General features: G+C 43.7%; 1 protein-coding gene across 2 annotated transcripts in view; it reads left to right on the top strand.

Annotated features, from left to right (window-relative positions):
* LOC136639237 (contactin-4-like) overlaps positions 1-16,861 on the top strand; it is a 230,189-nt gene that overhangs the window by 82,080 nt on the left and 131,248 nt on the right. The window contains exons 4-6 of one of the 2 annotated variants that reach the window (XM_066613253.1): positions 2,513-2,716; positions 14,424-14,526; positions 14,955-15,139. In XM_066613253.1, coding sequence (XP_066469350.1) covers positions 2,513-2,716; positions 14,424-14,526; positions 14,955-15,139 — 492 coding nt within the window. Of the gene's footprint in view, positions 1-2,512; positions 2,717-14,423; positions 14,527-14,954; positions 15,140-16,861 lie in introns of those variants that run through there. The other variant, XM_066613254.1, reaches the window with a different exon arrangement.

Genomic DNA, 16,861 nt, shown 5'->3' with positions numbered 1-16,861 from the left:
CCCTTAATTAGATTAGCTGGTCCATGGTGCAATAAGAACAGCTGCTGTCAGAGAATGTCCCTGTTAAAGGCATAGGAGACCCGTGGCTTTCCACATTAAGTTTCCAAGTAGACTTTCCACACAAAGGGCGCAATCCTAACCCTTTATGCCAGTGCTTTCCAGCATTGGCATTGCAGTGCCAGTGGGGCATGTGCTGCATCCTGCAGTTGGGTGTCACTCACGGAGGCTTTCTCAGAGTAAGGGAGTGTTTGTTCCCTTACCTCAGAGCTGTGTTGACAGAGCTGCGTTGCTCTTATGTCAGTGCTGGAAAGTGCTAAATTGTTGGATTATTGATGGTCATGAAAACCTGTGGACAAACACTCAACCAGGCTCCTCTGCAGCATGAGATTCTGCCGTTCTGAAGCAGCTCCCACACTACAGGGTGTGCTTGTTGGTGTTCTGTTTTAAAGTTGCTTAAGGGGTTGTGATTCTGGATACTTCCAGCTTTTTGCTTATGATCTGTGGCGATTAGCTGACAGCCTCACTATGCATGCCCAAGTAGGAATGGCTGCCTATTGTTGCATGAGCTTACAGGGAAACAAGGTAATTGTTTGGCAAGTGTAAATTAAAACAAAAAAGGATGCTAATTACTTGCTGAAATTTTTGAGCCTGCTGAGAAGTGCTACCTTGTTTACACTGAATATCCTCTTGACATCAGCATGGGGTTACTCATAATTAGATGCACATGTGTAAATACAATGATTAGATAGTCCCACATAAACAGAATTATCATATCTTTAAAAGTCTATGAAGATGGTCTCTAGCCTGGGGAGGGGGGTGCATTGTTGTTAATGTAAAAGCCCAACAGTCTGCTGTGCCTTCATCCTCTGTGAGTAAATGAAACATTAGGATGTAATGGGTTCAAACAAGCCCCAGTTAAATGAATGGCAGTTATGCAATCACTCTGTTGTGTGGTTTGAGCCCAGTGCTTTCTAAACCACATCACAATAGCAGAGTTGATTATAGTGATGACTCATTAGAGGGTATTAAAGTAAGAATATAGTTTCTTCACTATAATTGGCATTCCCCCTATAAAGCTCCAGCATCCTGTTGTTCTTTGAATTCTTGAGCATTTCCAAGGTGTTTGGGGTATTACTTTTATATTAATACAATGAGTTTATATACTAAATTAACCTAGGCACTGGAGCCTGCTGGCAAAATTTGTCCCTTTTGTTCCTTCTTGGATAATTTCCAAAAGCTTGCTATGATTTGGGGAGTATTATCTAATTAGTCATAATGGAGTTGATTACTACCTAATTTAGTGTGTATCGTTCTTTGTTTTCCTCCAGAGTATATCAAACCGTAGCTGTACAAGAAAACTGCTTGGGTGAGGGAGGAGGAAATAAATATGTATCCCCAAAAATATATATTCTTAAACCAGTATGGCTGAAGTGCTCAGGTCAATAGGTGTTTAAACCAGGGGTCTCCAAACCCCGGCCCCAGGGCCAGATGCAGCCCGTGACAAGCCTCTATCCAACCCACAGCTAGCCTCTTGTTGCCTGAAAGCCTCTGGTCCACTCAACTGTACATGACCTAGCTGTGCTCTGGTTGTGTCTGGAGAGTGTTCTGAGGGCCAGAGAGGTTGAATGAATGAGCTCATTCATTCATTTATTCACTCATCTAAGTTCCAGCTCTATTTTTTAAAAATTTATTTTAAAAAAATTTTTAATTTTTTTTTTAATTTAAATTTTTTAAAATTGTATATTTAAATTTTTTTTCCAACCTTCAACACCACACCAGATATTTGATGCGGCCCTCTGGCCAAAAAGTTTGGAGATCCCTGGTTTAAACCATTGTAAAGCAGACACATTGGTTGTAATCCTATCCATACTTACCTGGGAGTAAGACCCCTTGACTATAACCGGGCTTACTTGTGAGAAGACATGCTTAGGATTGGGGTCATTGTTTCTGAAACCCAGTGTCCTTAATCATGGGGGAGAGTCTGTTCCCATGGAGTGCATTTATCACAGCACTCAAATGTTCTCCATGAGACAAACAAGGAGTGGAACTTTGTGAGTGTGTTGTTGCCAGTTTGCTGCCCCCCATCACATGGACATTCCAGCCCTCATTCCGCCCTCTCTCTTCTCCTTCCCACCCCTCCCTGCCCTTTTCCACCCACCTCTTGCTTTCCTCATGCTCCCCCCAAATGACTTACCAGAACCACACAACAAATCTGCTAACACCACTCATTGCTAACAACAACTTGACAAGCTGCCGCCACCACTTACAGCGGAGGCCCAGCTACCTTTGATGGTGGGTCATGTTCATGACTGCCATAAAGCACATTATGCTACTAGAATTCTAGTTCTGATGGCCTAAGGGCAGTTTAAGATTGGGTTATAGCCATAGAAATGTATATATTTTCCCTGTTCCCGACCTAGGCTTCTTTTATACAATAAGTTAAAAGCAATGGTTTTGTAGCATTGGTAGCAATAATGATACTAATTATAAATATATATTTTTCAAATTTCAGAATTGATCTATGCCTGGATCTTTAATGAATATCCATCTTTTGTGCATCAAGATAATCGCCGTTTTGTTTCTCAAGAGACTGGCAACTTGTACATAGCTAAAGTGGAGAGATCTGATGTGGGGAATTATACATGCGTGGTGACAAACACGGTAACCAACAACAGAGTGCTGGGACCTCCTACACCTTTAATCCTGAGAAATGATGGTGAGTTTTTCATTATGTTCTGAGTAAGTCTGGCTTCATTGTAGGGAAAGGGTACAAGAAAGTAATAGCATGGTTTGCCTTAAGGACCATCTTCTGCTTCTGAACACACCCATCTGTTAAGATCTTTGAGGAGGATTATGTTCTTTGTGCTCTAAGGCTCCATTAATGTGTGTGCTGGACAGAGCTTCTTCAGTGGTTCCAGAGCAGTTCAATTTTAGCATATGGGAGCACCTCCTCTTAGTAACAGGCAGGATCACATGATCTGAAGAATACCAACAGTGTTTGCTCAGCTCAGAACTGTTGTTTTGCACAAGCCCTCCAAACTGCTTCCTCTTTACACCTGCTTGTTAGTACTAGATGGTCTTGTAGTTTGTTTCTTTGGTGAGTGTGGAGCCTATCCAGAAGGCTCATCTTCTGAATTTTCCTGCTGCTAGTGTTGGTAGTTCTACCAAGGCCTTGAAGATGTTCATTATCTCTGTTGGTCTGGCACAACGTCCTGGTTTGGGGTTCTTTCGGGGTCTGATATTGTGTCATTATCATCTGTTGTTGTTTCTCAATTTTTATTGTGTGTTCTTAATTGTTTTAATTTTGGATTGTAAATTGCTGTGGACCCCTTCACTTGGGAGGGGAAAGTCAGGGGAGAAATGTTTTGAAATTAATTATAATATGTAGCATTTATAAAGCACTTTGGATTGGTCAGAGCACTTCACAGGCATTATAATCAGCAAAAAAAAACACCACCCCTGAGTGTTACAATCATGCACATGTGGAGTTGCAGGTTGGCATGTGCACCTTGAAAAAACTGAATTGTAATGACTTTGTGGTATTATAAGTATGACCCTGAATCCCTTTCTTGCATTGCATTACTGAGAATAAAAATATTTCTTTCAAAGCAAGCAGCACTGGGACTCATACTTGATATAACACTTGAAGTAATGCTTTGATATGATGATTGCTTCTGGTGGTAACTATAAAGTGTGTTACCACAAGTGTTTCTCTAAGGAATTCTTGCTTTGCACCCACTCTAGCATATTTACAAGAACCAATTGCCTTCCTGAAGTCATTTGAACAAATGTTCTTGAAATATACTTGAAGTGTATTCTAGTGTTTATTATAGAGATGCTGGAAAACATTGTTGAGTTCAACAGGGAAGATCAGCAACATCCATTTAGCGCAAGACGATCAGGTTTCCCGAGGGCTGAAGTGTTAGTATAGTTGAAGGAACACTACATTTGTATTTTCAAATTAGGCTTGTCACAAAATAGCCTGAGACCTCTATTTAACATTTTCATTTTTCAGTCCTCCATTTCTAATAACTCATGCATTTAAATACAATTCACTCTAACCATATGCGCCAGTATATTGAGAAGACAAATGTCAAGACTTGCTCTTTCAGGAAATGCAAACTAGCAAGTAAGTAGGTTGCAGTGAGCAGAGAGAGAGAGAGAGAAAGAGAGAGAGAGAGAGAGATCTGGATTCTTTTCTCTTTTCTTAATTGAGTCTGGCATGTCCAGTACATCTCAATATATATGACTGAGTATTTTCATTAGAGCATTTCATCATTAAATTAGCAGACTAAGAGGCAAATTCGTCAACATTTAATGTCCCAATGACAGGAAGAAACATTACACAGAGAAATTTCATAATGTTCCTCTCCCGTTTAACATAAAATATACCAAACTGTGTAATTCATCAGCTTGTTACTAGTGATGCAGCTTGGAACTAGGTTCCTAATTATGATAGTATAGGAGAGGAAAGCAACAAAAGACATGGGTATTGACAAAAATATGCTGCCCTTTAGGAGACATCATAGTCTTGTGAGGTCCCTGCAGTAGAAGTAGAGGTGGGACCTTGGTATCTGCTGGGGTTTGGTTCTGGGACTTCCTGCAGATACCAAAAACCATGTTAAATAAAAGCAGTTAAAACACAACAAAACATGAGTCAGTCAGGCAGTCAGTTAGAACTGCTATTTTGCAGCTCACTTGGAAAAAAGTGGTTCTGTTCCTTCGCTCTGGTGATTACTCATTTCCACATTCCATTGTGAGTCAGGGTGAGGATGCCCTTTGGGAGAAAAGGCAGAATACAAATCGAATTATTATTATTGTTGTTGTTGTTGTTGTTGTTTGTATAACAATTTAGCCAGAAAAGTTATTTTATTCCAATATATCCCCATATATCCCAAGCTCTTTTTTACAAAAAGATGTCAAATTAATAGTACTCAGAAGACAAGTTTCACAAAGCATATTTATACATATATGCCCTAGCTTTTGATCCAATTGTTTTGGTATTCCCTCACTATTGGGATGCACAGTAGAGTCATTGAATCCTTAATTCTGAATGGGCCTTGCATTTTTTTCAAAGTAGCTCTGTAAAGATTAAAAAAAAACACACACTTGTCACCTTGCATCTACCTCTGTCTTTGTCCCCACCTCTCTCTCTCTCTCTCTCTCTCTCTCTCTCTCTCTCTCTCTCTCTCTCTCTCTCTCTCTCTCTCTCTGAGAGGTCCTTTCTGCCCTCTGCTGAAACAGCATCATGAAGAACACTTTTCTTTGTCTTTGAGCCTCAGAAAAATTTTAAGAGACTTCTTCCACCGTTTTCATCTCTATTTTCTACCTCTGTTTTAACAATTGTAACTTTTTACTGTAATTGCAACTTACAGTTGTAACTTGTAATCTACAATTGTAAATTGAAAACTGTGGTAGAAAACTCCGAAATTTTTTTCTGATGGGCAAAGAGCAAAAGAAAAGTTCTTCATGATACGTACCTTTATACAGTGTTGCCATTGTGAGGTTAAACTTTGAAGACGCTATTCCTCCTTGTCTGTCTGGAAATTTTTTTTTTCTTCCAAGCATAGAAGGCAAGTGACAGGCATGGCAAAGAAGTCTATGGAGCTTCAGCTCAAGCCAGCACTCTGGGAGTTGGCACTCACTGCTACTGCAGTGATGTGAGTGCCTCCTGCAAGCCAGCTTCCTTTTACGCCCTTGGTAGCAGCTTCCTTGAAGTAATCGAGTCAGACTGTGCTCTGCTCTTGGAACAGTAACAGACATTGTTGTCAGTAACCTGATCCTAGGATTATCTCACTCTCCCTCGAGGTAGCTTCTGAAAATGCTGCCAATGGGTTCTTTCCTGAATTGGACATTGCTGTGATCAGTGGCGTCTCTAGGGGGTGCAGGTGGTGTGGCCGCACCAGGTAACGCGCACCAGGGGATAACGCGCACTGGGGGGAGTGATGCACTAAAATTGCAGTGGTTAGGAGTAATACCGTCATGTTATATGCCATTGAACATAAGAACATAAGAACAGCCCCACTGGATCAGGCCATAGGCCCATCTAGTCCAGCTTCCTGTATCTCACAGCAGCCCACCAAATGCCCCAGGGAGCACACCAGATAGCAAGAGACCTCATCCTGGTGCCCTCCCTTGCATCTGGCATTCTGACATAACCCATTTCTAAAATCAGGAGGTTGCGCATACGCATCATGGCTTGTACCCCATAATGGATTTTTCCTCCAGAAACTTGTCCAATCCCCTTTTAAAGGCGTCTAGGCTAGGCGCCATCACCACATCCTGTGGCAAGGAGTTCCACAGACCGACCACACGCTGAGTAAAGAAATATTTTCTTTTGTCTGTCCTAACCCTCCCAACACTCAATTTTAGTGGATGTCCCCTGGTTCTGGTATTATGTGAGAGTGTAAAGAGCATCTCCCTATCCACTCTGTCCATCCCCTGTATAATTTTGTATGTCTCAATCATGTCCCCCCTCAGGCGTCTCTTTTCTAGGCTAAAGAGGCCCAAACGCCGTAGCCTTTCCTCATAAGGAAGGTGCCCCAGCCCCGTAATCATCTTAGTCGCTCTCTTTTGCACCTATTCCATTTCCACTATGTCTTTTTTGAGATGCGGCGACCAGAACTGGACACAGTACTCCAGGTGTGGCCTTACCATAGATTTGTACAACGGCATTATAATACTAGCCGTTTGGTTCTCAATACCCTTCCTAATGATCCCAAGCATAGAATTGGCCTTCTTCACTGCTGCCGCACATTGGGTCGACACTTTCATCGACCTGTCCACCACCACCCCAAGATCTCTCTCCTGATCTGTCACAGGCAGCTCAGAACCCATCAGCCTATATCTAAAGTTTTGATTTTTTGCCCCAATGTGCATGACTTTACACTTACTGACATTGAAGCGCATCTGCCATTTTGCTGCCCATTCTGCCAGTCTGGAGAGATCCTTCTGGAGCTCCTCACAATCACTTCTGGTCTTCACCACTCGGAAAAGTTTGGTGTCGTCTGCAAACTTAACCACTTCACTGCTCAACCCTGTCTCCAGGTCATTTATGAAGAGGTTGAAAAGTCCTTGGGACACACCGCCTTTCACCTCTCTCCATTGTGAAAATTGCCCATTGACACCCACTCTCTGCTTCCTGGCCTCCAACCAGTTCTCAATCCACGAGAGGACCTGTCCTCTAATTCCCTGACTGTGGAGTTTTTTCAGTAGTCTTTGGTGAGGGACCATGTCAAACGCCTTCTGAAAGTCCAGATATATAATGTCCACGGGTTCTCCCGCATCCACATGCCTGTTGACCTTTTCAAAGAATTCTATAAGGTTCATGAGGCAAGACTTACCCTTACAGAAGCCATGCTGACTCTCCCTCAGCAAGGCCTGTTCGTCTGTGTGTTTTGAGATCCTATCTTTGATGAGGCATTCCACCATCTTACCCGGTATGGATGTTAGGCTGACCGGCCTATAGTTTCCTGGGTCCCCCCTCTTTCCCTTTTTAAAAATAGGCGTGACATTTGCTATCCTCCAATCTTCTGGCACCGTGGCTGTTTTGAGGGACAAGTTGCATACCTTAGTCAAGAGGTCTGCAACTTCATTCTTCAATTCCTTAATAACCCTTGGGTGGATGCCATCAGGGCCCGGTGACTTATTGATCTTTAATTTATCAATGAGGTCTGAAACATCTTCTCTTTTAACCTCTATCTGACTTAACTCCTCGGTCAGGAGGGGCCGTTCGGGCAGCGGTATCTGCCCGAGGTCTTCTGCGGTGAAGACAGATGCAAAGAACTCATTTAATTTCTCTGCCATCTCTAAGTCTCCTTTTATCTCCCCTTTCCCTCCCTCACCATCCAGAGGGCCAACCGCTTCTCTGGCGGGTTTCCTGCTTCTAACATATTTGAAGAAGCTTTTATTATTCCCCTTAATGTTGCTGGCCATGCGTTCCTCATAGTCTCGCTTGGCCTCCAGTATCACCTTCTTACATTTCTTTTGCCACAGTTTATGTTCCTTTTTATTCTCCTCATTAGGGCAAGACTTCCATTTACAGAAGGAAGCTTCCTTGCCCTTCACAGCCTCTCTAACTTGGCTGGTTAGCCATGCGGGCACCCTCCTGGATTTAGTGGAACCCTTCTTTCTTTGCGGTATACACCTCTGCTGGGCCTCTATTACTGTTGTTTTAAGCAGCCTCCATGCACTCTGGAGAGATTGGACTCTTTTTACCCTCCCTTTCAACCTCCTTCTAACCAGCCTCCTCATTTGAGGGAAGTCCGCCTGTCGGAAGTTAAGGGTTTTTGTTAGAGATTTGCCTGGTATTCTTCCCCCAACGTGCACGTCAAAACGGATCGCAGCATGATCACTGTTCCTCAGTGTCTCAGTAACATTTACATCTCTAACCAGGTCCTGCGTACTGCACAATATTAAATCCAGAGTCACCTGTCCTCTGGTGGGCTCCGTGACTAGCTGATCTAAGCCACAGTCATTTAGCACGTCAAGAAATCCGGTTTCCTTACCGTGACCAGAACACAAATTGACCCAGTCAATATGAGGATAATTGAAGTCCCCCATGATTACAACCCTGTCCCTCCTTGTCACCTCCCTGATCTGTTTCCTCATTTCAAGGTCCCGATTTCTGGTCTGGAGGATGATAGCACGCTCCCAGTATTACATCGCTGCACAAGCCTGGTAATTTAACCCACAGAGATTCTACGGTGGAGTCGGACCCACCTTCAATCTCTACTTTGCTGGATTCTATCCCTTCCTTAACATAAACGGCCACCCCACCTCCAACTCGCCCCTGCCCGTTGGATTCGGAATTTCCAGCAGAATGCAGTGCAAAAGACCAGAGTGAAATATCCCCTTTCTATAAAAAGTTATGGCCAAAAGTTATGAAGGAATCCAACGACACCAGAATGGTGTCCAATGAATGCAGCCCCCAAAAACACCTGAGAAGGAAGTCCCTCCCTCCAAGCAGACAAATGTATTGAACCTTATGGAAAGCGAAACTAAGCCTCACGGCCGTGAATAAGCAAACATGCCTTGCCTGGTGTGGAAGATCAGGTGAAGGAGAGTGCAAGGCTACCAGAATGGTCCTGATCCTATGCACCTGCAGCTAAACAAGTGCTCCAGAAGGCAGCCCCCCCCCCACTAAAAAGGATCAAAACAGAGGCTTCAGCTGACAAGGTGAACCTTTTTGAGACTTGCAAAGCCAGCTGGATCCTGACAGTGATCTGGTTTAAACAGAAGTTCTTAAATTGAACTGGGCACTGGTAGGGCTGAAAACCTTACTGATTTGGTGGGGGGGGGGAGTGTTATTGCAGGCAGGCTACAGAGGAAATTCACTTGGTGGACCAGGCCTGGCTTCTGCTTATTTAATTATTTGTTTTACTTTAATTATTTATACATTTATTTTAATTTGCCTGATGATGTCACTTCCACCATGACATCACTTCTGATGGGTCTTGGACAGATTGTCATTCTAAAAAGTGGGTCCCAGTGCTAAAAGTTTGAGAACTGCCGCAATAAGGTGTTAGTAAGTTGACACCCTGGGGGGGCGGGGCATGACACCACTAGTGACCAAAATCACTAAAATCACAATTTGGAGGAATAATATCATCATGTTATATATCAATCAATGCATATTTTCGTGCAGAATGTGTTCTATCTTTGTTCTATCAATAGGTACAGCCAAAAAACCAGTGGAGGCAGAGTGATGGTACATCACCACACCAACCACCTGGGGTGTTGCCCCACCCACTGCATGGGGGGGGTGACACGCTGGCCTCCTGCACCGAGTGATGCGAACCCTAGTGACACCACTGGTTGTGAACTGTAACCTCTGAAGGATAAATTGTAGAAATGTTGAGATCTTTGTGTCCTGGAGGTCACAGTTAGGCAGTGCCAATGCTGAGCTGGAAATCTTGAAGCAGGAACCCAGGTTACCGCCAGTTCTATAAAGCCCCATGCCAATAGCCTCAGATCATCTTCCTGGTTACAATTTGATTCCATGATACAGGCGCTGCTTGTTTTACACAGGGGTTACATTTTTGAAAAAAATGCCGGTATCTCAAAAATGCAGGTTTTGCAGCCAGTTACAGTCCCGGCTCCATAGGACACACTCTTGAAATTCTGTAGGAGTACAGCTTTTCTGCAGAGCAGTTTCATCCCCTGCTGACAGCCTGAGCCTGTCAAAACAACATGTCCTGTCATACCTGTGATATTTTATTTTCCCTTTAATTCTGCATCTTAACCTGCTTCTCAAAGTTCCTAAATGGTAAAACTTCAGATGTTACTTTAGTGCTTTCTGAATGCAATATTCCTGCCTCTCATTGACTTAAATTGGGCAGTTCCTTTCTATTCTATGGCACAAGAAAATCACCTTTCTTAACCTGTTGGTCATCAGTTTTGATGAAAGGTAGCATTTTCTCCTCAGGCAAGAAAAAGACATCAAAAGCAAGAACAGTTAAGCAGTGGTAAAAGTAGGCTTTGTTTAGATAGTTCAGTGGATCAGTATTACACCAGTTTGTGGCTCCTCCACATACATGGCATTTATATCATTCTGACAAGTAGAGAATAAAAAGCAACCTGGATGATATAAAATGTTAAAAAGTAGACTTTGCTTTTGTCTTTCCACAGTAGAAATTATCCTCTCATTAGGACTTCTCCAACAGACTCTCCTCAGTGTGCTTTCAGTCAATCTTCACTTAAAGCATAAGTGCTGGTAGTGATCTGTATGCCAGAAAAAAGTGTAATAATGACTCTGGAGAGTCTCAGCTTTAAAAATACCTTACAACTAGTAATCTGTTCCCTGCAGCTGAAGTACTTCCATTACCTTCCATTGCAGAGAACAACTTGCTGGTTGCATTTGATTTCCTCTGTATGTTCACTCTGGGTGTGGAGATAGGAAAACTGTCAGCTTTTCATCCACACTCAGAAAGAAACAGCTGAGCTGTAACTTGGGGTTCTGATCAGAGGTCTTGTTCTGGGCTCACCTCTTGGAAGGCCTTTAAGGCAACATGTTTATAGCCCAAAAAATTCCTGAGCTTATTTCTTATTTTTTTTGCACACCATCCAACATCCAATCTTTCCTAAGATTTTGTTTCCATCACAAGGACTTTGCATACATAATTCCATTTTCTTAACATCCTAACTGCAGTATTTTTTTACTGTTCCCTTGAACTTCCTACTTTTTAAAATCAATATATTTTATAAGAGTTTTGATTGTTTTATACTTATGCGTGTAATGCACACATCCACCCACACCAATGTGTACATACAAGGCGCCGCTGGTCCCTGTTCATGCCCTCCAGCCTCTGAAGCCGAGGGGAGCTGTGCTCCCCTCGCCTCCGGAGGCTTTTCTGAGCCTCGCAGAGGCAACACGCATCTGCGCACTGCCTCTACAAGGCTCAGACTGGCCATTTTGGGTGGAAACACGTGATTTCCAATTTTCCAGGAAACCAGAAGCCTCATGTTTCTGCCCAAAACGGGCATTTTCAGCCTCTTAGGGGCAATGCATGGATGCATGCTGGCTCTGCAAGGCTCAGAAAAGCCTTTGGAGGTGAGGAGAGCATGGCTCCCCTTGCCTTCAGAGGCTTCACATGACGATTAGCCTCGCTTGGCAACAAGCGTGGTGGTCTGCATCCCTATCACTAAGCGATACACGACTGTATGTGTATTTATGTATACGTGTGTCATGTATACACACACACACACATTATATATGTATATATACAGAGAGAATGTGTATGTGTACATATACATACAAAAATTAATACCAACAATAAAGAAATTGTAGTGTTTATAAAACTGCACAGTAGGAAAATCTGGGAAAGAGAGGGCGATATACTCATCATGTGGACAAGGTAAGCATGAGCATCCAGTTTATTGGTTCCTCACATAGAGGTAATGCGCTCATGCACAGGTTGCCATAAATGTGTTCCAAATGATAGCTTTTCCACTTTAAAAACTAACCAACCCTTGTCGGGGTCCATCTCATATCATGTTTCCCACAATGACGTTAGGGCAAAGTTATAGTTTCTTCTATTTGTAACAAGGAAAGATGCAAAATATACACCAAAATAATAATGGGATTTCTTTGTGTATGAAACAAAACAATTCGATACATGAAGCTACAGAACCATTTTCCCCACCTGATTTCTGAGTATCATGCTTTCTGGCATCTTGGTTGCCTCTTCGGTTTATTCCTATATATAGTATATGAGAATGAAAGCCCAATCCTGGGCTCGACGCCCTGTCTTACCGCCGGCACGCACTTCCGAGCCGCAGAGAGGAAAGTGGGGGCAGGGGGGAGGCAGGGAGAGGGCAGGGAGGAGGCAGGAGGCGGGGAGAGGTTGGGCGGGAGGTGTGCCGGGGGAAGGGAGCAGGGAGGGAGGGAAGCAGGTCCTGTGGAGCTCCGCTCCACCGGATCCAGAACCTTCATGTGGGGCTTGGTGCCTGACACAAATGCTCTTACTTCACTGCCGACCTTTTGGTTGGTGGTGAATCAAGTAGCCCCATTGTGGGGCTACTTCCCTTACTCAGGAGAAGGGGACAAAAGTCCCCTTATCCAGAGGTGCCACCCACGGCTGCCATTGGTGCGCAGGATGCGGTGGCAGCTGTTTTCAGTGCAGCCGTGTGCCACGGGAGCTCAGGATTGGGCTGCGATAGCAGCCATGGGAGCCTAAATTGGGATCAGGTTGCAGTACTGGCTGAGTGTGATTTCAATATTTCTCTCTGTGCCACTTTCTTAGTTAAAATCATGTCCCTAAAGTAAGTAACGTCCCTATTGGGGGGGGGGGGAGAAAGTAATGCAATCTCAGTGGAATAATTGACAGTTTGCAGAAGAGCAACTTCCAGTGGGAAAATTATGGGGGGGGGGGGGGTTTGAAGGTTAAACTCCCAGCACAGCAGTTCCAGTCAGGTTCCCTTCCATGCATCAAAAAGGGCCCACATATGATCGCATCTCCTAGTAGGGCAAGGAAAGACTCTGTCTGAAAGTTTGGTTTGCTTCACTTTTTTGGCCCTTTATGTGATATGAATGCTTGAAAAGCTTGGAGACACATCTGCTCCCTTTGGGAAGGCTGTTGAAAGGAATGGCATACTGACAGTGACTTGTGTTCTCTGACTGTTTAGCATGCAAGTATCTTTAGCATATTTTGTTTGGATGACTGACTGTGTGGCAGCTGCACTTTATATAATATGAAAGGAGTGTCTTTGCGAAACAAGCAACATGAAAAGAAGATGCAACCTGTTATTGTATTGAAGTGACTCAGACAGTAAAGGTAGAATGTATACAAGCATTAAAACACATTGACTCTTTGAAATTTTCAGCTATAAAAACATCCTCCTACACAGGAATATAAGGGCAGGAAAAATTAAAGATCTATAGATGCCTCTGATTCTGCATCATTCCACAGTTTCTTTTTAAAAGATGTAGGCAGCAAAGGTAAGACAGTGCCTGGGACAGATAGTAGCTGGGAGTGGGCATAACAGAGCAGGGATGGGGAAGAATGGGGGGGTTTTTTCTGGGTAGGAAGGAGGCAGGCAGGAGGCACAACTGGGCAGGGAGGGGCGGTTCTCGGCAGCACCAGTGTCCCCTAACCCCACTCTCTGTTCCCTTCCCTCTCTCTCATTCTCTATGAACATGAGCTAACAAAATAGCTGGCACAGATCCAAGGAGACCTATTGGGGCAATAGAGGCTTGCCCCGGTGTAAGGAAACAAAAGTTCCCTTACCTCAAAGAGACCTCCCTGACTGCCCCCCCCCCCACAAGATGCAGCATTTGCTTGTAGATGAACTGCATTGGCAGCAGGAGATTTAGTTAGGATAGGTCTTAAGTGTCACTGTTTTCCAATAAATCTTATGAACCAAATCTGGAAGTGCTCTATTTGTAAGAAATGTGATTTGTCATAAATGTGATGGTGGGGTATGTGTGTTTGTTTTTAATATGCACCTATTTTAAAAAAATTTTTGTCTTTGTATGATGCATGATTAACTAAGGCTATACAAGTTAAAAGAAACCAAACTGTGTTAAAGTCAATAGGAGCTCTGATTAGCCCACAGTGCTTTATCAACAGTTTTTCAATAGTTGTTTGCTCTGCATTACTTTTTCCCAAAAAGCATTGATTGTACTTTATTAGCAGTTTCCTCTTCACAAAAAGAATGTACAATGAAAAAGCAAGGAGCCATAATGAGATGTCATCTCATCTCATGTGATCTTTGCAGCTAAGAGCTGCAAAGCAAATTTTCCCCTGGCAGTAAATGGGGGACAGAGCTCATGGTGTGTAACTGTTGGAAAGGAGTCCCATTTGAAATGAGCAGATTAATTGGAAACATAATGATATCTAAAATGGCCCCGGGTTGACTTAGAGATATTTGAGGATACGCAATGCAAAATTCAAGACAATTTAGCATCTATTATATGTTCACAGGAGTGATGGGTGAATATGAGCCAAAAATAGAAGTGCAGTTTCCTGAAATGGTTCCATCTGCAAAAGGAACAACTGTGAGACTGGAGTGCTTTGCTCTAGGAAAGTAAGTTTTTGCCTTTCACTCATTCAACTGTACCAAAATAGCACGGTCAGGACAGAATCCTCATAGATCCAGCTTTGTCACTGGAGTCACAAATGGCAGGGACTGTTTCACAGCTGATGCAGTTTCTGAACAAAGACGACCTGACCACAGTTATCTGTGCTCCAGATTAGATTGCTGCAATATGTTGTACATGGGGATGATGCTGAAGACTTGTTTTGTTTCTGAGCAGAATTCAAAAGCAAGAGCCTGTCTTTAAAGCCCTAGGCGGCTTGGGACCTGAGTATATAAGAAAAACTTATTTACTTATTTACCGGTTCTTTTAAACTATATTACATGTTGTAAATTAATTGAAGTGTATGAGCCTGTTAAAAGAATGTAACCTTTACCATCAGCTTCCCCCCCCCCCTTTTTTTGTTACTGATAAACAGCCCAGTACCTGCAATCAGCTGGAGAAGACCAGATGGAAAGCAAATCCCCAAAAAAGCTCGGAGGCACAAATCAAGCAGCATCCTTGAAATCCCAAACTTTCAACAGGAAGATTCTGGCCTGTATGAATGTGTGGCTGAAAATGTGAGAGGGAGGAACATGGCCAGAGGCCAGCTGACATTTTATGGTACCCAGATTATTTACTCATCTGTTTTTCATTATAGTTGATGCCAAAATGTGGTAAATGCTTTGTTACAACATCAACGTTGATTTTTCTTGTTGCATTTTGTCTTGCAAATAGGACTGCTCAGCAAGTGTAATTTTGTATAAAATCAAAACCTTTGAGACAGGCATATTGATTGAAGATCTGAAGTGAAAGAGAAATGAAAATGTATGCTAACATAAAAAAGCAGCTTTAAAGCAATTTATATGTCTTTCTCCTGCATCTTGCAGCAAATCACAAGCTCTTCTGATTAATTTCAGTTGTTTGGACTTGCATTTTCAAGTTAGAGTCATTTGTTTGGGCCATTAGTAAAGTTTCTCAATTCTTCCTAATTTTTATTACTCTTCTTCCCTAATCTGGACCTATTTTGTTTCAGTGTTCACTATATTGAATTAAGAAAAGAGAAATCTAACCCTCAACTAAGGAGCAGTCCTGATGTAAATCTCCTGGTGGTTCTTAACTACATATCTGCCTGCAGATTGGGGCTGAACCAAAGCAGCTCTAGCAACTAGCTTAGGTGGTGGCTTTAATGGGGATTTAGACATGTTTATGGAGGGCAAGTTTGTCAATGGCTCCTAGTCATCATGATGGCTCAATCTGCCTCCAGGTTGAGAAGAAATATTCTTTAAATACCCAGTGCAAGAGAGGAACAGTGGGGGACAGTTATGCCCTTTTGTGTCATAGTGTCCTGTTTGACTACTGTGGAAAATAGGATTCTGGATCAGGATTCCTTCTAACTTTTGCTGCGGATGCATGGAGATTTACTGTGGCTCTGGAGCACTGGCACTGATGTCACACAGCCCAATCCTGAGCTGCCCAGTGCATGAGGTTGCAGCAGCACCGAAAAGGGCTGCCACCACATCCAGTGCACTCCAGGCGGCCACCAGTGGCTCCTCAGGAGAAGGGGACTTTGTCCCCTTTCCCCATGTAAATTGAGTAGCTCCACAATGGGGCTACTCAATTATGTGGCATCTGAAGGTCAGCTGTAGAATCAAGAGCCTCCATGTCAGGCGGCCAGTCTGAAACAGAGGCTCTGGATCCGGTGGAGCAAAGCTCCACCAGTCCCACCTCCCTTCTACCCTGCTCCCTCCCCCTGGAACACTTCCTCCCTGCCCTCCCTCTGCCTCCCCCTCCCCAGAACGCCTCTTCTTTGCCTCCCGCCATGCCTCCACCTATGTCTCTGTTGCTCGGAGGTCCAAATGACCACCGAGTGGGGGAGCTCCTGCCCTAGCCCAGCGCTGGCCAGCACTGGGCTAGCACCAGTGGAACACCGACACTACGGCCCGCAAACATGCCTTATGGCACGTTTGCAACAGTGCGTGCTGGCGGTGAGCTGACGCGCCGAGCTCAGGATTGGGCTCACTGTCATTGCTGGCTTCCAGGAAGCTGACCCAAAACTGCATGGGGCCTGGTTGAGAGATGTTCAGAACAGTACTCTGGGCTAGATTGGCCTGATCCAGCAGAACTCTTCCTATGTTCATTTTGCAAATAATTTTGACAGTTTCCTAGTGCAGGTGGGGAAAAAATGGTTTCTTTAAAGCACTGATCCTTTAAAGAGTTATTTTTCTCCTCGCTGCGCAGAGAGAAGATTACACTGCACATAACGATACAACAGCAGGAGTGGAATCAGAGGCCAGTCTGGTAAGGTAATAGCCACTGGCCAATGCCCATCAGGAGGCCTTTTTG

The sequence above is a fragment of the Tiliqua scincoides genome, chromosome 2, assembly GCF_035046505.1.
Source record: "Tiliqua scincoides isolate rTilSci1 chromosome 2, rTilSci1.hap2, whole genome shotgun sequence".
NCBI classification, from domain to species: Eukaryota; Metazoa; Chordata; class Lepidosauria; order Squamata; family Scincidae; genus Tiliqua; species Tiliqua scincoides.
This window is presented reverse-complemented; position numbering and strand designations above follow the sequence as displayed.